This window comes from Metopolophium dirhodum, chromosome 4 (genome assembly GCF_019925205.1).
Source record: "Metopolophium dirhodum isolate CAU chromosome 4, ASM1992520v1, whole genome shotgun sequence".
Lineage (NCBI taxonomy): Eukaryota > Metazoa > Arthropoda > Insecta > Hemiptera > Aphididae > Metopolophium > Metopolophium dirhodum.
Genome location: NC_083563.1, coordinates 33745261 through 33766504, shown reverse-complemented (window position 1 = coordinate 33766504; position 21244 = coordinate 33745261). Strand labels below are relative to the sequence as shown.

Here is a 21244-nt window from a genome sequence, read left to right as displayed (position 1 = left end):
GGGATTATGAATTATGGTTGGTAAGGTTGGTACGGTAGGGTGTTGTTACGGTAGGTATAAGCAAACACATGTATATGTGGTAAGGTTTTTACTACTATGAACCCGGATGGTCACCCATCTGGGAGCTTGTAGCAGCAGGCGTTACTTACTCTCAGTCACATTCCTGTACTGGTATCCGCCAACGCACCACACCGAACCACAGAAGTATGTATTATGTTAACAAATTTAAATAATTTTAGACTCTGAGCGGAGCGATGAATGTAGGTATTGATTTTACAATGATGTGTGATTTTTTTTATTTATTTATTATTTTTATTTTTGTGCCTGTCATCATTTGTTTGTTTTTAAAACTGCTTCGATTTTTTTCGTACATAGCATTGTCTTGTTCGATGAGAAAGTGAATCTAGATGATGCATTGAGAAGGTCAAAATTTAAAATGCCCAATAGTTTTCAAAAGCGGTAAAAATTAAAGAAAAACGGGAATTTTTACGCAAAATTTAGCTGAATTTAAAATATCATGATACATTAATTGTCTTGTATATTATTGTTTTAAACGAAACTATTATATTGTTGTTTTTAATTCAATTCAAAATCAAACTTCTGTAGAGAGGCACTTTTAAGTAGTATTCGTCATGGAAATTATCCAATGGTTACAGACGTTACAGTGTACTACTGTAACAGCTGGTCTTACAACACAATATGCATCAATGATACCTGACGTGTATAATATTATTATACAAATTACCAACGCTTCAATCTTCCATAGCCGCTAAGTTAATTTACTAGGAAATCTCTGAGGGATATTACTGTTGACATATTCCGCAATAATGGCTTTTTGTGATTGTTAAATTTGGCATGCCGACGATTTTAATGTGGTAGGTATATCTAGTTTTGTAATGGTTTGCATTTGGAGGTCTTTGTATGAACTATTGTTAGATACGCCGCATCCTTAATTAGTTCAAAAGTTATTGTTTGAGAGGGTTGAATAGAATATTGTATATTATACATTACACAATCTACGTGCATAATATAGTATTCCTCATTATAATATTTGAATAATAATTTCAAAAAATTATAGTACCTATTTTATACCTAACAGAAGTTTATACAGAATTGAATTGTGTTCAGGGTTCAACTTGTAGGTGGAGAATACATTACAATTAAAATAAAAATACTCATAAATAACAAAAAACATTTGAAGCACATTATGGAAGTTATTACGATGGCCATATAATGTTATGAAATTTTTCACATATACTAACTTTTTTATTTCAATTATGTCATGTGTAGTCATGCAAGTTCACTGCACAAACATCAATGATACAATAACGGAACTGCGGAAGTTAGATGAAATTATGTTTCTCCAGCTTTAAATTGTTCTCTCATACAAATCGTTTTTATTGCAATCGAGAATAACACTAATAATTTATTATACAAATGGGATATATATTTTTTTATTTTCCTGTATTTCAGAACAATAATATTCAAGCCTAAAATTATAGATTAAGACTCATGTCTTACTGAGAAAATTTAAAGAACATTTAATAATATAATAATATTCATATTGTTTAACTTATCAAAAATACCTACTGCTCATATAACAAGACAATAACAACTAATAAGCTTTTAAAGTATTTGGTAACACAATGAATTAAATTATATGTTCAAATCTAATAATTTTTTTTTTTTTATGTATTTTGGGTACTTGAAAGTCATTTTAATAATTATCATACATTTTAAGCAACTTAACTAGTAATGTTTAACTTTTATGATTTACAATTTTGGAATAGGTACATTCTAGATATAAGCATTTTATATTCTTATAATTAATTATATTAATATACTTACTATTTGAATAGAATTGAATAGAAAAAAATGTACTGAAAAACATTTTGTACTATCTATTAATAGTCAATAATATCGTTAAAAGATCAGGAACTTTTAATTGCACGAGTTACGAAATATTAAAAATATTTAAAAAATCGTTTCAAAGTGTCCAAATGTTTTTGTGATTCATAATGATGTGGGCGTAAGTTGATATTATGATCTCAGCACAAGCATGATTGCTATTTGAGACAAATCAACTTTAACTGAAGTAGTCCTCCTAACGAGACTTTTATACTTCATATAATAGGAGTATAGGACATCGATAAATATGATTCAAGAAATGTGTATAAAATATACCTATAATATACTAATACAATTAGAATGAATTATATGTCCTTAGTAAAACATTGTGTGTATGCGGTATATGTTAGACACTAGCTAGGACAGTTTTGTATTAAAACAAACAAATTTATTAAAAGTGACCTACCAACTGAGTTTTTATTATCCACGCCTACATTTTAGTCATAATTCATAATTTTAGTAAGTTTACTTACTGTTTTCAATTTAAATTATTATCATAAATTATACCGTTATATAGTTCATTGCTCACACCGTCACGACATTATTTATTATTACGAATAACTGTAATTTTGGAGTGTTTATATTAGTGAAACATTTATTTACTGGATAATAAATTGTAATTTTTAATTCCGTTAAAAAACTGCTCAACAAATAAAACCAATCAAAAAGGGTAATACGTAAAGTATATAACTACTAATAATATCTACGAATTAGGACCGAAATATTATTTAAAGCCCGTTCACTACTGTTTACCATGATAACCGACAAGTATTCTAAATTCTTAAGTTATAAGCATTAAGCAAGAACTAATACAGAGGCGCCAAAAAAAAAACAAGTTTTTGAACTGAAACCTCTCCGGAATAGAGAAATCTTTTATAAATCTTTTAAAAAATAAAAACCAAAGTCAGACCAATATTATTAATTAGAATAGGTAATATTGGAATTTTCACAGGTTATCGGCTTTGATTAGTCTTATGATTTTAATGGTTTTTATTTATTTGATTTTACTCAATAGTAGATATATTTTACTGGAACTGTGGGTTAAAATCGGTACTAACCGAAACGGAAATTGTTTAATTTTAAAGAACTAGAATTGACATTTTTAATTAAGAAGAACCGGAATTGAAAAGTTAAAAGTTTGAATAATTGAACCGAAACCGAAAAAAATCGTCTTAAAGACCCCTGCAGTTCTTTGAGTTGTAACGGGTGTACCTATACTTAATTTTAATACTACATAAAAATATATAGCATTAATAATAATTATTATGTCTATGATAGACCGTATTCAATATTATGCTTATCGTGGTGTAAGAATGTAACAATTCGGATTACAGGCGGACCTTTGCCGTAAAGGAATTATTTGTGTTTTAAATCAATAGGTATTAGGTACCTGCAACATTATATTAGAATATTCATACCATTGGTATCATTACTTACCGTTTCTGGTTGACGCGACGAATACCTTGACCAACCGGGGTATAGCCCATTCCGCCGTATCCAACTCGCCCCTGAAAACTCTTTGCACCTCGTCCTCGTTATTCATTTCTGTGAATCCATATCTGTAACCATAATGAATGACCGACGTTTATAAAAATTTCACGGTAACTGAAGTTTGTACGCCGACTCGTAAAAACGTGATTAGATAATAATATAATATTATTATAAACAAAACAAAATAAAAAAAAAACACTCGTGATCGTGTACACAGCCTAATCGACCACGGAACAGCTTCGCGTGTGTTCGTTTTGTAATCGTTGTTATTGTACACCATATTATTATAATAATGTGATAATAGCATAATACCGTACGGAAATCCATGATTATGTAAGTTTTTTTTTCTTATCGTCATACTTGTCGCAAACATATTATTGATCATCACTCGTACTTCGTTTATAATATAACATGATAATACTATTACTGTGTCGAATAAATAACAATAAGGTATAACCACAACGGTAATATAGGTTCGTAAAAAGTGTACCAAATATACCAATATAATAATTATTATTGAACGCTGTGCTTTGAACCGAATCTTCGTTATCCGAACAATAGTTTAGTAGATTATTCGTTCAAGTTCATAACAAATTTACCTAACTATTGGCACAGAGTTGAATTTTCAATGACGAAAAAAGATTTTTTTTTATTCAAATTTGATTCCAGTGTGTTTTTTAGACATTTAGGGACCTATTTTTCAATCTGCGTGTAGGTAGTTGGTTTTGTAGTCACGTTCATATTATAGGCGTGTGTGGTTTATGTTTTATGTAGAAAAAATGTTTGATACTTAATATGGTGTCGGTTAATTATATACACAGTAAGGTTTGCAGAATCGTTTTTTAAAATACAACTCAATTTTTTTTCAAGTAGCATTTTTATTTTGGATTCAATAATTGATTAATAATTAATAACAATAAAATAATTAATATTTTTATTCTTTTCTTATATATAATTTTACCCGTGTTTTGTTAAAGCGGCAGAATGTTTTTTTTTGTTAACTGGAAAATATTTCAATAAACCCTCATCAACGTTTTATTTTTCTATAAATTAAATTCTTGTCAAATTATGTTTTTAATTTCGTTTTATAGAATGTAATATGCGTTTATAAATAAATAATCATCATATAGTTTAATACAAAATCATTTGTTGACATATTTGTCTCGAAAAAAAAAGAAAAAAAAAGCGAGTTAGTGGATGTCGCTCTGCTGTACGGTAAGGTTACAAGTGGGTCACCGTATAATGGATTTTATTACATTTGAATTAAATGATATAATGTATACGAAAAACGATTCTTAGTGGAGACGGTTTTCTGGATATTTTATATTATTGTTTATTATAGCCTGTAAGTTGAATTAATATTTTTAAATTCGTCACAATTTTTTTTTCGTTTCTATGGTGATAAACAAAGCGTTAGAAATTAAAATCCCGTTTTTAGCGGTTTTTTGTAATCTGTCGGTGGATATTCCCGTGACATTAAACAACTATTGAGAAAATCGCAAAATGACCTGTATAAAGTACCATCTTGATCCAATTTTCTAAAAGATAATATACTATAATATTATGTTGAAATCAAAGCACTCCTTTCGGTAAAAATTTTATATACAGGATAAAAAATAAAAAAATAAAATAATAAACACCATTGTTTTCGCTCTGCTCAGAATCTAAAATATAATTATGAATACAGCATAAGGCTAAGTGAACAAGATTAGACACAATATCTATAATTTATTGTGTCTATTCTGATATTGGATACTTTAGCATAGATGATCGAAAGTAAATTTAGTTGATTATGATTTATGATGAACTAATTCAAAGAAATGACTCATCAAAACTAATATTGTTCAGTAGGTATAGTAGTATGAGCATTATATTCGGTTGTATATACGCGCATGCATAAATCGACATTCTTAACACAACAAGCAGGGCTTTTATCCATAATACAGATTATAATGGGAATCATTATAGATATATAATTTATGTGTAAGAACAAACTGTTCAAATTATGTAAAATGTAAATACTAAAATTATTATGGAAAATCCATTTAACTACATAAATGCATACTTAATAACACAGAGCTATTAAACTAATTAGATAGTACCTATAAAACTGTATGGATAAATTAAGTCATAAATAATATTCTAGTTATTGGTCCCTTATACAATTGACTTGATGTTTTTAAACTAATTAATTTTTGATTTGATGTTAAAATAAATAAATCAAATACAATAACCGTTAACGACTAAAGTCTTAAACAATGTTATCGCTATTTTTTCATAAATTATTTATTGTAAGGTATTTATTTTTTTTCTAATTTTGTTAGGTATATAATTGTTTTATTATATATTTTGGAAATATTTTGATTATTTTCATACACTTACATCGGTTTAGAAGAAGAAAATTAAAATTACATATTTTGTTTTACACGAATTATAAGTTAATTATGTCAATCGTTCAATAATTTAAATATAATTGATATAGTCATAATAGATAACATAATGCCTGGGTAAAATATAGTATTTGATTACCATGAATTCTTAAATTAATTAATATTCCCAGTCATTCACTAGAATTTCTGGAAATTCCATCAAATTACGTTCCACGAAATTTAACAACCCTAATAAGTAATAAACTAATAACGTTTCATTATTTTAGTCAAGTCTTATAAAAGTATTGTAATCATACTTCTAAAATAGTCTATATAATATACATAATTAATTATTAAACGATAATACACTAATATAAAGATGTACCTATATTTACTAGCAAAAACTTAAATTGAACCATAAACTAATTTTTAACAATCTAATATCTATAAACAATATAAGTAACACTGTTGAAATTAAATTAACTGATTGTGGAGTTGATATTATAATATTATGTTGTAATATTGTTTAGTTTTCAGTGAATCTTCCGCTGCGCGTACACAATATACATTATACACATATTATATTATAAACATCAATGTTTTGTTTCATGGTCATTTAGTGTACATCAAAACTATCCTGTAATACAAGTATGCAACTACCTACTCGAGTGAGTTTTTTTTCTGAAATATTTTGATTATTTTTCATTTGAATCGAAGCATAATATAATAATATATAATGAACTCACCGAGGAACAAACAAACAAAAAAGTAATGTTTTTGTAGAATCACGATGCCATTAAAATCCATAGGTATACGCCAAATGAGAATATATAATGTGTAGGTATCGGTTACAAGTGGTCAGTGAAAAGTTTTTTGAGATAACGATAGTCAGATGATAAAAAGAAACTTTTTATTTTCGCGGACCGCTTAATTGAATTATCGTCCTGCTAACTTTGTGTACGTCACATACCTACTCACAATACAGTGGTACTCACCAATGACTAAATACTTTCAAATATTTACAATACCGTTTTCACGGTTAACAATTGTTTTATTGTTGTTTTTTCCTAACCTAGGGAAATACGATTTGATTGTACTTTGTTATACATTTTTAAAAATACGTTCAATCCGGATTTTTATAAAATGTTTTAATTTCCCCAAAGGTAAGGTCGTACTGATTTTTTCAAATAACTTGTATAATGATACAATATTTATTATTACTTATATATATATATATATATATGTGTGTGTTCAAACATCAGACGACATTTGTAACCCCCTTTCGTTTTTGTAAATGTTATAATAGTTTCATAGGTGTTTAAATCGCGACAGCAAAATAAAATAAATGAATAATACATAAACAACAGATACGTTGTTAAAGTGCTACTCATTTAAATCAAAATGAAATCATAGTGCGACGTAATAATATTGTCACGGCGTATAATACGAGGTTTGCAATTCATTTTTACGTTATCCCAGAATGCATTTATAAAATATCCAAACCAAATCCATGTACAGCATTAAATGCTTTTGGTAATTTATAGTCGTTTGAACAATAAACAGCGCACAGTGTTATTCGGCGAGCCAATTTCAAATAATAATCATTTAATTCAAAATAGAATTTTACTCCTCTAATCGTTTTGCATATATGTATATACTATATATATATATATGAACTCGCGTGCAATTCCACATAATATAATAAGGGTCACGAGTAGTCATAAAAATCACTACCGCTGTACGCACTAAAATAAAGGACCCTTATTGCAGCCCTCGGCACGAATAAAACCACACAAGAATATAATATTATATAATATGTATTTATATCGGTTCAGGCCAAAAAGCCGTAAAAATATTCGCTGTAAATCCAGTCGTAATTTTAGGACTAAATCTGTTTACTCGAACACATTAAGTAGGTCTTAAATTGAAAATAAGATTATATTGCTTACAATTTATTCGTCGGTTGTGGTGGGTGGGGGGGAGGGGGGGGGGAGAGAGGGAGTGAGAGAGGGCAATCGGTCCTAACAAAATACAACTTAATTCGATTTCAATAAGTATTGCATCAAAACTATCACATTAGTATTGTGCGGGATATATTATTATGTACTCTCCGTTGAGCACACTGATGAGTTATAGATTCTGCGATGTGTTCCGAGTGTGCAGGACGTTTGTAAAATAAAAACTAAACGGATTATCTCGATCACGTGAACAGACATAATAACGTTGTAATCGTGTACGGATAAGTCTTTAGTAAGCACGTTATACCATTGAGATTGACAACAATATACTATAGCAAACAGGGTGACGACAGGGGCGTGTTTAGAGTTTGGTTGGATGAGGGGGGTGCCATCGTCCTCGGTGGCAATACTTTTAGGGAATTTGGGATGGCTTGTCCCCGTAACCCACGACCGCCGCACATTGTCATTCGTCAATCGACAGACATAGACCGTTTTTGTCATATCGAAATTTAACGTTAAAATTAATATTTATTTTTTATTAAATATAATTTCGGTTTGGTCATAGTAGTTAGTACTCGGTAAAATAGTATATTGATTACATTATGCTAAAAACTCACCGACATTATAGAATTATTAAATTTAATCTGTGATATGGTTAACGCTGCTGCAGCCGGCTAGTTACAGCAGTTGTACCGAACTATCATTCGCAAATCTAAAATCTAAATAATCTGTTTAATCTTATGAATCTAATAAATTATTATAATAAAATTAATAATTAGTTATTTCAAATTTTAATCACATGGCTTATAATTTTTGATTGCTGTTTTCATCGTTTCGAACCACAATCATTATATTGATACAATCCGTTAATTTTATTAATAAGTATTATAAAAACCACAGGATAATATTAAAATTATTGGCAACCTAATAAAAACCAAGTAGGTAAATATCTGATAAGTGTGTAAGTAGCTATTGGGAATTTAGCCACAGAAAAAATGTAAAAAATGCAGTTATTATGCAATTTCTATAAACATCCTAAATTATACGATTATTTTATACGACGAAGCAATCGGCAAATATGACATTCGGTGCCAAATTAATGTCGAGTGTATGTGTTTGTAAGTTCTTGAAACCATTTTGTATCTAACATATTGTTAATGTGGTAGGAGGGTGATTACCCTATCACGGGGCGTCAATACTCTATAAACGTCTCTCTCTCTCTCTCTCTCTCTCTCTCTCTCTCGGTGATGACCATTATACAATGGTCATATCGTACATCTATTCTGTTTAACATTCGGTTCCGAGTTCCACGTCATTTACAACTATATTTACCTACCCACATATTTGATTGGGGTGTGAGCCAGTGTTTGGTAGTATATCAATAACAGCATGCCTCGTATATAATTGTATTGACGCTGAAACCGTGGCCCGTGGGCTCGTGAGTTATTATAATATTAATATTATATTAAACAAAGTTGTGTGTGTTACTGAAGTGGACACGCTTTACTCGTACGAGTTAATTACACTTTTCCGCAGCGACACGTTGCTCACGGGGCATAGCCTTTTTTTTGTTGCGGTTCGCATACAAACTTCGCATGTGCCTAGGCACTAAGTCCGTAGACAGTTTCAAAGTTATTATTACATATACATAATATAACTGTTATAAAGGCGGAGAACACGCAAAAAGTAATTATAATATATTGTTATACTAAAATATAACACTACTAATCACTCGTAATTACTATGTACGCGTTGGACAACTTGTTTCAAGTTTAGTAGCAGCCATAGAATTTTCTTTTTTGGTATTTAAAATAAGCACTGATCTCGCGTATTATACGAGTGCACAATGTACTACACATGGTAAAAAATCTGGACGGTTATTTTATTTATAACACAGATAACATGAAATTAAAATAATATTATTGGAATAATTGTTTTATTTATTGTAAAGAGTTAACGTGTTTTTTTTCCAAATAAAAGGTTATCCGAATAATATTAGAGTGGAAAAATGTATGAGTAGATATTGTATTTATACAAGAACATAATTATTCGTGTGAAAACAATTGGGAATTATAAAACATAAACTTAATACTAATATTTATTGATTTCTTTTCAAATTAAAATGCGTACATTCGATGAAGGGCAGCTCTTAAAATTTAAATGGAACTTTTGTTTTTTAAATATGATTCGTATACTGCTTTGTTATAGTTTATAATATTATGAATTACAACGGAGCACACACGTGTATTATTCAATGTCGACATTTTATTATTTAAAACAAAATTCAAGTGAGTTTAGCTCTTTCAATTATTATAATTGACGCATCAATGTAAACTACCCGGCTAAATTAATTAAACATTAAGCCGTATACGAATAATATTTCAAAAACATAATATAGTCTCATTCGAATTTTAGATTAACCTTTCATATTCCCGCTTTTTAGTTAGTAAAATATAGTCCAAATTCATCTGGGAAATTGTTTTTCACATGCCCAATTAATTTTTCGAGTTAATTATAATATTATTATAATGTATTGTCATACTAAATTTGAACACCCCGTACACACATATTATAAACGTCCCTAATTGTTTATGCGATTTTCATGGTCATGCATATTATATTATTGTTTGCATAACATTGCGTAAGTTTTGATCTGATATTATATCATAGCCGTTGTTGTGTTCATTAATCATCCGGGTACATATAGAACATAATAATACGAGTATTGAGTATGATATAATTATTATTACGATTATAGTTTAAAGTTAGGTTCTATTCCATCGTTAACGTTTACACCACCCATCATAGTATTTTGTGTTTTCAATTTCGACACAGCACATCAATACGGATTACAAGTTACTAATTCTTATTGCTCTTTACCTACCGGCTACCGTTCACATTTGTTTTAATGATGATACAAACTATTATAACGTTAATCTTTATGTTCTTCGCGTTATTAGTATACAGTGGGTACTTTGCGGCTGTGTTCGTGGACCGTGGCTAATAGTAAACCAAATATTTGCATGTTATATTATGCAGGTACCTACGTCGCACTGTATATTTCGCTATGGATTTTCCAAATTAAGACCCGAACACGAAAGCTCGACGTTTATACAATTATGAAAATTCCCTCGATAATGTATATTATGTACAGTTGCACGTCATGCAACTTTTATAATTTTAACCGAAAATTGACGGTAAATATCACATAATCATTAATCGATTCGCCAAGAGTAATTTATTTTACAGCGAAATCATTGCCATGTTTAATTGAATTGTTGTATTTTCTTTATATTCTATTATCTACAAATTATATTATTGCGTAGACGATTAAATAACATTATTTATTCTCCAAGCTATGCATTCAATTGAAATTGCACATACTAATATTGCATGCATGTGTATTAAATAATCGCATGTTGTGTTCACGTCATTGTCCATTAACCACACACAGAAATATCAGCAGTTAATAGAAAACAATTAACCCCGATGTCTGAAAGTTGCTAAAATAAATTAAACAAATGGCGTGTTGTTACGGGTAGTGGTTTTTTTTAAGCGATTCCTATTCCACGAAATGTGCGCCAGGAGAGTTGAATCTACCTCTGGAATTGTTCATTACATAAGTAGAAGTGGAAACGAGGTTTTCGGTGTTGGAAATTGAATGTGAAGATTACCAATCCAATGAATGGCTTCATTGCTCATACTCGTAAATTTAGGATCAATTTAATTTTGATGGTACATTCTACCAGTGTGAAAAAAAAAATTGTAATACTTAATTTTCTAATAAGTTTTGAAATAGTTATGTCTATGTGTAAGTCATAAGTAAGTCATGTCATGCAGCAGGAGGTGGATACGTATGAAGTCGAACACAAGTATGCGCCCTTTGTAAAAATGTCTAATAAATACTCGTTAACTGGATCCCACCCAACAACAAACACTAGCCATATCAGCTGACTTTAGACGTGTCTCGGAATCGTTCAAAAACATTTCACGGACGAGTTTTCCGAGTATTTACAATATTCTCAAAATAGGTACACAAACGAGTAACGACCATTTTCCACCATTCATCAACACAATAAGTAACCTATAAAAGAAGCATTTATTTTATATTCTTCATTCTTGAAAAAACGCGTGTAAACGATAGGTAACATTTAACTGTAGTCTGTAGTTCAATAGTATGCGCAATATTTCTACTTTTCTAGTCGACCGGAAGACGGAAGTACAATAGAAGTCCATTTTCTAGATATTCTTATCAGAACGGTCGATTTCGCTGTAGTCAATATTGCTTTTCTTTATCATCTATATCATATTATTATGTTTATCATTTTTCTTTTTCTTACGTTGCGTAAGTCCTCGAGTGCTTATAGTTCCGAGTGCCGAGCACTTTAATATGTGTGTCAGTGCGCTTTGTACACTTGAATCTAACGCACTTCAACACTTGTATGTTGTTATTTTATTTTCAAAATGTTTAATAACTGTGTTCGAAACATATTTATTGTCTTATTATTATTGATGATTATTATGTTATTTTTGTCAATAATGATTTTTGGTCTGTGCCTTAGAAAATATTAAATATATTATATCTCTAAGAGATGAACGTTATTGTGTCAGAGACGGTATATTTACTTTTAGATTGAGAAGGGAACGAGGACTGTATACGAGTACATTTTTAGTTCTTCATTGAAGATTTCGGTTTTTTATAATTTTAAATGCCCATAGGCTATAATTTATGAAAGAAAATACTATTACTGGAAGATATAGTAAACAGTAAAAAATGTATTAGTTATTTGTTCAATATAATTTTGGAGGGTGATTGTAATTTGAAACTATCAGAAAAATGTGTAGTATTAAAACAACAGGTAGTCTTATACTTCGTCCAACTATGGAAGTTGATCGATTTAACATTGGTATTCAGTCGTTTATTTTCGAACAACGCATGTAATCAGGACCGCCCATGTAATGCTGAAATAATAATAATAATAATCTTCCCATCGATCATTTAAAAATATATTAGATACCAACTACTTTCCTAAAATGTAGATATAAGACAACAAAAGTATATATATTATTATATTTTATGTTTCTAACTTCGTTATAAATAATATTAGTCTGAACATTTCCCCCAGAATAATATTTACAGGTGTATACATACCTACATGTAAGTCGCATAATATAAATTGTACCTAAATATAGAATGTAAATATCATAGACATATAATAGATACAATTATATTATAATATGTGTATAGTAAAGATAGTGGTTGTCATGATAATGATATATTTTAGGTCCATTAGAAATTATTCGGTAAACATAGCGAAAAATAACGGCGAGTGAAAAATACTACAAGTTTTTTTCGAATTGATAAATTATAATTTCACAATATTAATATAAATATATTATAACAAATTATATTATCTCATATCATTCATACAATTATATTACATGTTAAATTCAAACTTTTGAAATTGTATTATTTTTATTTAAATAAATAATAATTAATATTAAGTATTATTATTTACTATGAAAGTATGTTGTAATAACAGTATCAACACTATCGACCTACTTATGGTTATTAGTTTTTTTTTATTAATGATTTCAGGCTTTAACAATATTATGGTCCTTAATCTGAAGATTATTTTATTGGTATTTAACTGTGAGTGAGAGTACGGGTTGTTAGAACACGTGTATATGTGGCTAGTATTTATCACTGAAACCTGGGTGGTCACCCATCCGCGAACTAGTGACATCGGCTGATGCATAACTTCAGAACACGTTCGTAACCTAACCTAACCGCACCAGGTCAGTTATTAGTTATTACATATTATAGTGTTTTATTTTATTTTCAAGTGACTTAACTAAAACAATATTTTAATTGTCTAAAAGATAATCAATTTTAATGAAATATTCTCCATATTAAAGAAATGGTAGAAGTTTTGATATGTCTCATTATACATTTATTTGATGTCAGGTAGTGGATCCGAAAAAAAAAAAATAAAATATCGGATTATATCTGAAATATGCCCGTATGGGATTATATTTGAAATATACCTATTCGGAATATTGGAATTCAGGAAAAAAAAGTTTAATCGGAGCTTTAGATTATCCAATTATATAAAATCTAACTCTTTAAATGCTCTTATAATAAAATTGGATACCGCCAACGGCAACGATATTTTAGGGTGGTTTTAATAGAGATACAAATATTTATGATTTACCACATCCTAGGATTGTAAATAAAAAAAAAATCTCTATCGAAATATAATATTATATCTAAAAATCGCTTTTGGAAGGTTTAACGTGGAGAAAAAAAAAGTACGCAGTACATTTAGTATAGTTTGAATGTTGTTATTGACATTACATTCATGGATTGGAATGAAAACTATTTTTAAAATATCTAGTCAAATGCACGCAGTTCATACTACGGTAAAAACTATTGTACGAAAAGTCATTATTATGTATTGTTGTTATTTATTGTAATAATAATATTGTATACGTGGCTTGGTGCAGCGCGTTGGCTGTTCGACTAGGAGTAAGTAACGCCCGCAGCCACTAGCTCCCGGATGGGTGACCACACGGGTTCGTAGTACCTAGTTAAAACCTTGCCACACATGCACGTGTTGCTTACCTACCACAGTCCATAACCTCTACAACAACTAATCGCCATAGTCGCCAGGCTGAAGTTCAATAAAAAAAAAAAAAAAAAAAATGTATACACTGTGATATTACGGTAAAATAATATCGCAGTGTATTTCGCTATAATTATAATATTATATACATTTATATTTCTATACCTTCGTCGGTAATTTCATATAAATCAAATACCAAATGGCTGTTCCGTTCGGATCGTTCAGTGGAAATATAAATATAATTATCAAACGCTGTAATGTCAAGTATATTGTATTATACATACGATAATAATATATTGTTTTACCGTCGCATAATATTTATTATTTTTTTATTCACCAGTAATATTAGAATTGTTTTTATAAAACAAAGCGTGCACCCAGGTAAATTATTATTACTTTGACCTCATTAATCAGAGTAAACCCAATAATGTATATAGATATATACATAATATATTGTATTCTTAATAATACCTTTTATTGATATTACATTTTAACCATTTAAAGAAACAAAAGGATAAAAAGATAAAAAATAATTATATTGCTATTTATCTTGTATAATGTTAAAATGGTTTTCCGAAAATGTAGAGTTTGGTATTGCGCTACCTAAATTAAGTAGACAAATTGTAGAGGTACTGTTATTTAATATGTTCACTAACTGTTGGTTTTTATTTTGAATAAAATATCGTTCTCATTATTTTATATTCGCTGTATCCCATTTCAACGATTGTACCATATTTTTTATTCTATTGCTTTTATAATATTATTCGGGGTAATTTAACTAACATGCAACTCACCCCCTTCCCCTCATCCTTTTCCCCATCAATAATCTAATTATTCGTTTTATTAATTAAATTTTTTGGAATTTTTATTTATAATCAAGAATCATATCGGTTTTGTTGTGTAATTTAAGGAGTGTTCTGTATCGATTCAAACTTCTGGGTTAAGGGGTTTAATTTTTTTTTTAATGTCGATGTGTTTAAATTGAAATTCGAACAAGTAGTTCCTGAGTTATTGGAACTTCAAATACTTAGAATAATAGTCAATGGCCAATGGTTTAGGTGGTATGGAGACTATGATGATTTGAAAATTATAGTAATTACAATAATCATTACATAGTTTTAATTTACTATAGTTTTATAATAGTAAAAACTGTTAGAAGTAAATTACGAATTAGGGGCTAAATTAAATGTTATATATAGTAATATATTATATATTTTATGCAAAACCATTAATAAAAACTATTGTTCTGAATAAAATATATAATGTTAAAAACTTAAAACTTTTCGTTCAAATTTCGGTTTAGATATGTGTCAATATTTAAACAAATATAAACTGATATACAACTAAGTATTTAAAATATGAAAGGGTGGTTTCAGTTTCCAAAAATTTATATCGCTAAAAATATATACCGCCACTTGATAATCTAAATATTTTAAATCATGGTCTTTAAGTTAAATACTTTTATTTTTTTCAAACTCAGAGTTTGTATAAATTCACTAGGATAAAAGAGAGTAAGCATAAACTTATGAAACGCCCTGTATGCCTCAATTAATATAACGCTATAATTATATGTAATCGTGTTTTGCATATGTTATTTTTTCTACGAGCTGCGCAAATGTAAGTACAAATATTAATTTTTTTCGATTTAAATGTGCTCGTAGATGATGTTAATCTCACTAATCTGTGTCCACCATTAGGAATTATGATAAATTCCACTACCAGCGATAAAGTTATTATTATTAAATAGTGTTTGAAATTGGTTTCGTTTTTTAAACCAAGTAAAACTTTGTTTAGTCGTTCCGCTCGAGTTCTGCTCGCAAATAATATAATACTTCCTTGTGTATTATTATTATTATTTTTTTTTTTAAACTGGTAAAATAATAGTCCTCGAGTGATTTTATATTTAGAGTTTTTTTTATACGCGTAGTGATTTTAACTACAACTTGGTTTTTGTCGTGAATATCAATGCCATTGAAGAGATGCATAAAAATTCGCATAATAAAAAATATGTCTGGGAAATTGTGAAAATAACGTATATGTAAGCACTGTCAACGGCATTGTCATTATGTATAAGTATAATACGAAAATATGACAATGGGTATATTTTAATACAAATCGACAATGTCTTGGATTGAAACTTGTCATACTTCAACCAGGAAAAGGACATGGTAGAAAGTCTTCGCCTGTAGTATAATATACGTTATAACGTTAGTTATTGATTTAATGGTAGAACATTATTTTGTAAACGATATATAGCTAGTAGGAGTTGATAAACGAACAAGTTATTTTATTTTTTAAATTTACTTTTAAAAACAAATATTTACAATAATAAATTATCAATTAAATAATTAATTAAAGTAATTATTAATTAGCATATAATATTATATACCATTTTAACATAAGTTATACTGTTGCAACGGTTTGAATTTTTAAACTAATATTTATTATGATAATCACCGATCAGTAAGATTACTTATTTATTTATTCGTTTACCATTATTCCAATTTTAATAATATTTTACTTCATCGGGTGGTTGAAAATTATAATTTAGGTGTTATGTCTGCCATGGCTCTATATTTTAATAAGCATTACTTAAGCATTTTAAAAAAAATCATCATCTATGCTTATATTTATTAATAGGACATATAAGGATTTTTCAAACACTATCAATTTAAAAACTCTATATTTTTTGCTTGTACGTTCTATTCTGGAATATAACTCTGTAGATAATATTCATATACGATGCATCAATAATATCCGGAATCATTTCTTTCGTTTTATATCATAAAAATGTAGTATTCCGCGTTAACTTCATTCACTAATCACTATATGAGCCGTTATTAGACACACTAAATACGAGCAGTTGTTCATAGAAGACGTGTATATGATTTAAAATTCTTGTTTAGATCGTTCAATGGCTATTTACTACATGTACCATTCAGAATTGCTTAGTTTTATAAATTGTTATGTCCTTCCACGACAAACTAGGTCTCCTCATACTTTTCATACACAATTGCACAGAACTAACTATATGTTATAAATGCTCATTTAATTAGATCCACGGCTCACAAGTTAGGTTACCTAACCTAACCTAACCTAACCTAACCTCACTGATGATACCCAAATGTACATATTTAATCTTAACTCTATTGGGTTTTTTTATAATTATATTGTTAGATATTATCAGTAATTTATAATTTTATTAATTTTATTTTATATTCATTAATTGTGTTATTATTTTTACTTGTTTCAATTTTACTATTTCTCAAATTCACCTTATTATTACACGTATATTGTATCTATTATTTATTTATTTATTAACATGCTTTTAGCCCGTTTAAATTAACAAAAAATAAAAATAAAAAATATATGATATCCAAGTAAAACTATAAGTGATAATGTTTTCGTATTTTCAAGAGGAAAAACACTTTCAAATCATTGACACGTTTAAAACGAACCAGTATACGTTTGATTTCAATTTAAATAATAACATTGTATTGTTTTATTTATATTTATTACTCCTTAGTACATAATAATAATAGATTTTTTTAAGTAAATTGAGTTTTATGAAACACTTATCTCAAATAAAGCTTTTGAAAAAAATACATAATTATTATGTTTTTTTATTAAATTACTGCAGTTATCCAGCTAACATCTTAACAGTAAGGTTAATGTATATATAAATTACGAGAGCTTTCAGTTATAGTGTGGTTGTTTATTCTTTGTAATTGAACACGATAATATATATTTATTCCAGGTAATGTTTTAAAAGCCATTCAAACGATACTAGATCGCGTTTTATTCAATGGTTATGGTTTCATATTTGAACATATCGTGAAACTGAACTGGCCATTTGTAGGTCAAGCATCTATTTTAATTGACCAAATGGTCTCCCGAACAAAGAAAACATCATGCTGAAGAGTCCGGTGGTTTAGTGCTGTCATCATCAAATGATGCTAACGTATCTGCATTTGACGCCTTGAAGTGGACGATAACAATAATATGAACTCGTGAGTTTGTATGTCTGACAATAATTATCCAAGCATTGCGTACATCACAGTTTTACTCAACAATTTAAATTTGACACTCGTGAAGATGACGTTCATAATTTCCAGAACGTCAGAATACTGTTGTATTCACAATACGTTAATGGGAAATATGTAGTTGAACATTAATTTTATTTGAGTGTTGGCAAATTTATACTATGTACAATATTTATTAATGCTAAAAAGTATAGAGTTATATTTTTATATTCCTTCAAAAGATAAAAGAACAACACAGTTGAAAAAAATATATTTAGGTATATATGTTTTGGCCTTTTCCATTCCATGCAACAAGCTTGAAACCTGCAAAGCTAGTGATTGTAATGGAAAATCCTATTTTAAGTTTGTACACTGGTCATTGAATTAGATTTATATAATAACGATTTTAAAAATGGAACTTTAATATTTCAATATTTTTTGTATTGTTTATTCATACTTTTTGGGGAAATTTTATACGATCTGAAACCTAAATGGGAACCGATAATTTGTGCTGACATTTTTCGGTTCTTATGGATTCTTTTATTTTTAGTTTACTTTCAAAATAAAAATTATCTTTTGACTTTATTTGTTTCTAGTTAGTTATGAAATTAATGTTTACTGACAGTTTAAACAACGTCAATCTGAATATCTGGAAATTAAAAAAACACATTTGGGGAGATAAGTATTGTTCATGTAATCATGTAGAATAGTGTGTCAAGTTGATCTCTATATCTATAAATAAATGTGGGTCATCGATCCGGTAAATGCAGTAACTATATTATGGTTGCTGTTCGGCGAATAAACCTACATTCAAATGGGAGACAGTTAATGTGTTGAACTTTACACAATATGACCATATTTGAATTTCTACGACCAAAATAAAATATGCATGTACCTCTAATATGAATATAAATTGAGATTACATTTAAAAAACAAACACGACATAATATAATTTTCTATCTAAATTGATATTTTTTATTTTATAAAATGTATTGAATAACTAATGCATTATTTACAATGCAATATTATAAAATATAAATAACATAAACAGTAAAGACGGTAGCTTGATAGGTGTGAGTTGGAAAACCAATCAACAACAGCACCTACTTTTATAAATTAAAAAAATTGTAATTACAAATATTATAGTAGTTGTTTTGAGTGCTTATAACAGTTATAACTAACTATAATGCTGGGATTTCGATTCACTTTATTTTGTTTTCCAAAGCTATCTACACAATGCTCGTTTTATAACGTGATATACGTTTCATATAGTTTTGAATCAGAATAAAAAGTTTTTATTTCACATTTTTTGACGATTTTTAATTTTAAGCTCATTGCAATTTTCATATTTTAGATCATTTAACATTAAATTCTGGTTTTAAACATTTTATTATAAGATTTTTGATTAAAAAATAAACTTTGTAAATTGTACCGTAATAAGAAGGTTTTACCTGATCAAATATTATTATGACCATAATTTTATTTTTCAAATTGATCCATTTGATGTAAAAATCGAGATTACGAGTGGTGACAGAAAAATTAAATGAGAATAATTATTTTTTCAAATTAAAACACGTAGAAGAATATTGAAATTATGCAGCCCTACAAAACTTTTTTATTTTAACGATATTGAGTCATAGTTTTTTTATGAAATTCGGTTTCACGAGGAACGATTAAAAGTGTTGGTACAGCATGAAAGCGCACTTTTTAACAATTTACCTAAAAAACCGTAACACGACTGCTCACAAAAAAATACAGTGGTTTTCTTTTTTACCTGCGGCAAATAAAAAACAATTATGCACCAAAAACAGTTTAAGTACGAAAAGTTGGCTTAGAAAACTCCAAAGCAATAATACCATATTATAGATGAATACAATTCTAAATCGAAAATAGGTACCTATTTGGTTAAAACATTTTTTTCCCTCTCGGTGTTAGGTAACCGTAATTCAAAGTACTACTACTTAAATAAAAAAATTAAAAATTAAACAGTTTTTACTATTTTATTTTCGTTTTTGTTCGAAATCTTGTTATATTTGTGATGGATAAAAAAGACCAACGCCTTTATTTTTTTGGGAAACTACAATCGTGTTGCACCAAAAAATTGATAATAATGTCATAATTGTCCCTTTTTATAATTTTTTTGTTTTTGTATATACCTTTATTATATAATTATGTTTACGTTATCTTCCACCTCTCTTTCGGATCACGATTTTTATCCCTCCAGACGTACTCAAATATTATCAATTATATACTTAAAATGGACGCACCAATCTAACACACAAGCATCTCGTGGCTGGACACGATTACCTCTCTTCGACTAATGCACCACACCGTCCAGACACGTAAAATATTATATTCTAATTTCTCACCGAATGTTATTAATGCCAAGGAATCCGAGATAACCGGTACAACATCCCTTATAACCTCTTCAACCAAATTCAGATACCACCTATCTGCCAAAAAAATGTTTACATTGATCTGAACTTACTATATTATTCAATATATAAGCTGTCATATTTCACCGCAATTATTTCACTTATATTTTATATCATTGTACATGAGTACATGACGTACAAATTTAATCTTTACTTACTAAGGTTAGACAACGCTAATAACATTGCTGTTGATGTGTATTTAAAAAAAAAATAATAATAATAATAATGTGTACAATATATAATACTATATTCGTTACCTAACAATTTGAAAATTGTGATATGTTGCTTCGCCGAAGAGCGCTAAAAGTTTTTCAAATAACAATCGCACGGAAACAATGGCGTATTCATCGAAAAGAGATCCTTGATAACCCTCGCGGCTTGCGACGCGGAAGCTCGTTAAAAAAAATAAAATAAAATTCCGCTTGCATGACAACG

The 21244-nt window shown here is 28.6% G+C and overlaps 1 protein-coding gene across 1 annotated transcript in view; it reads right to left on the bottom strand.

Annotated features, from left to right (window-relative positions):
• The window catches only part of LOC132943207 (protein qui-1), a 217584-nt gene that overhangs the window by 128503 nt on the left and 67837 nt on the right, over positions 1-21244 (bottom strand). Inside the window, exon 2 of the mRNA XM_061012083.1 lies at positions 3346-3467. Within this exon, the coding sequence (XP_060868066.1) occupies positions 3346-3451 (106 nt within the window). The 5' untranslated portion in view covers positions 3452-3467. The remainder of the gene's footprint in view (positions 1-3345; positions 3468-21244) is intronic.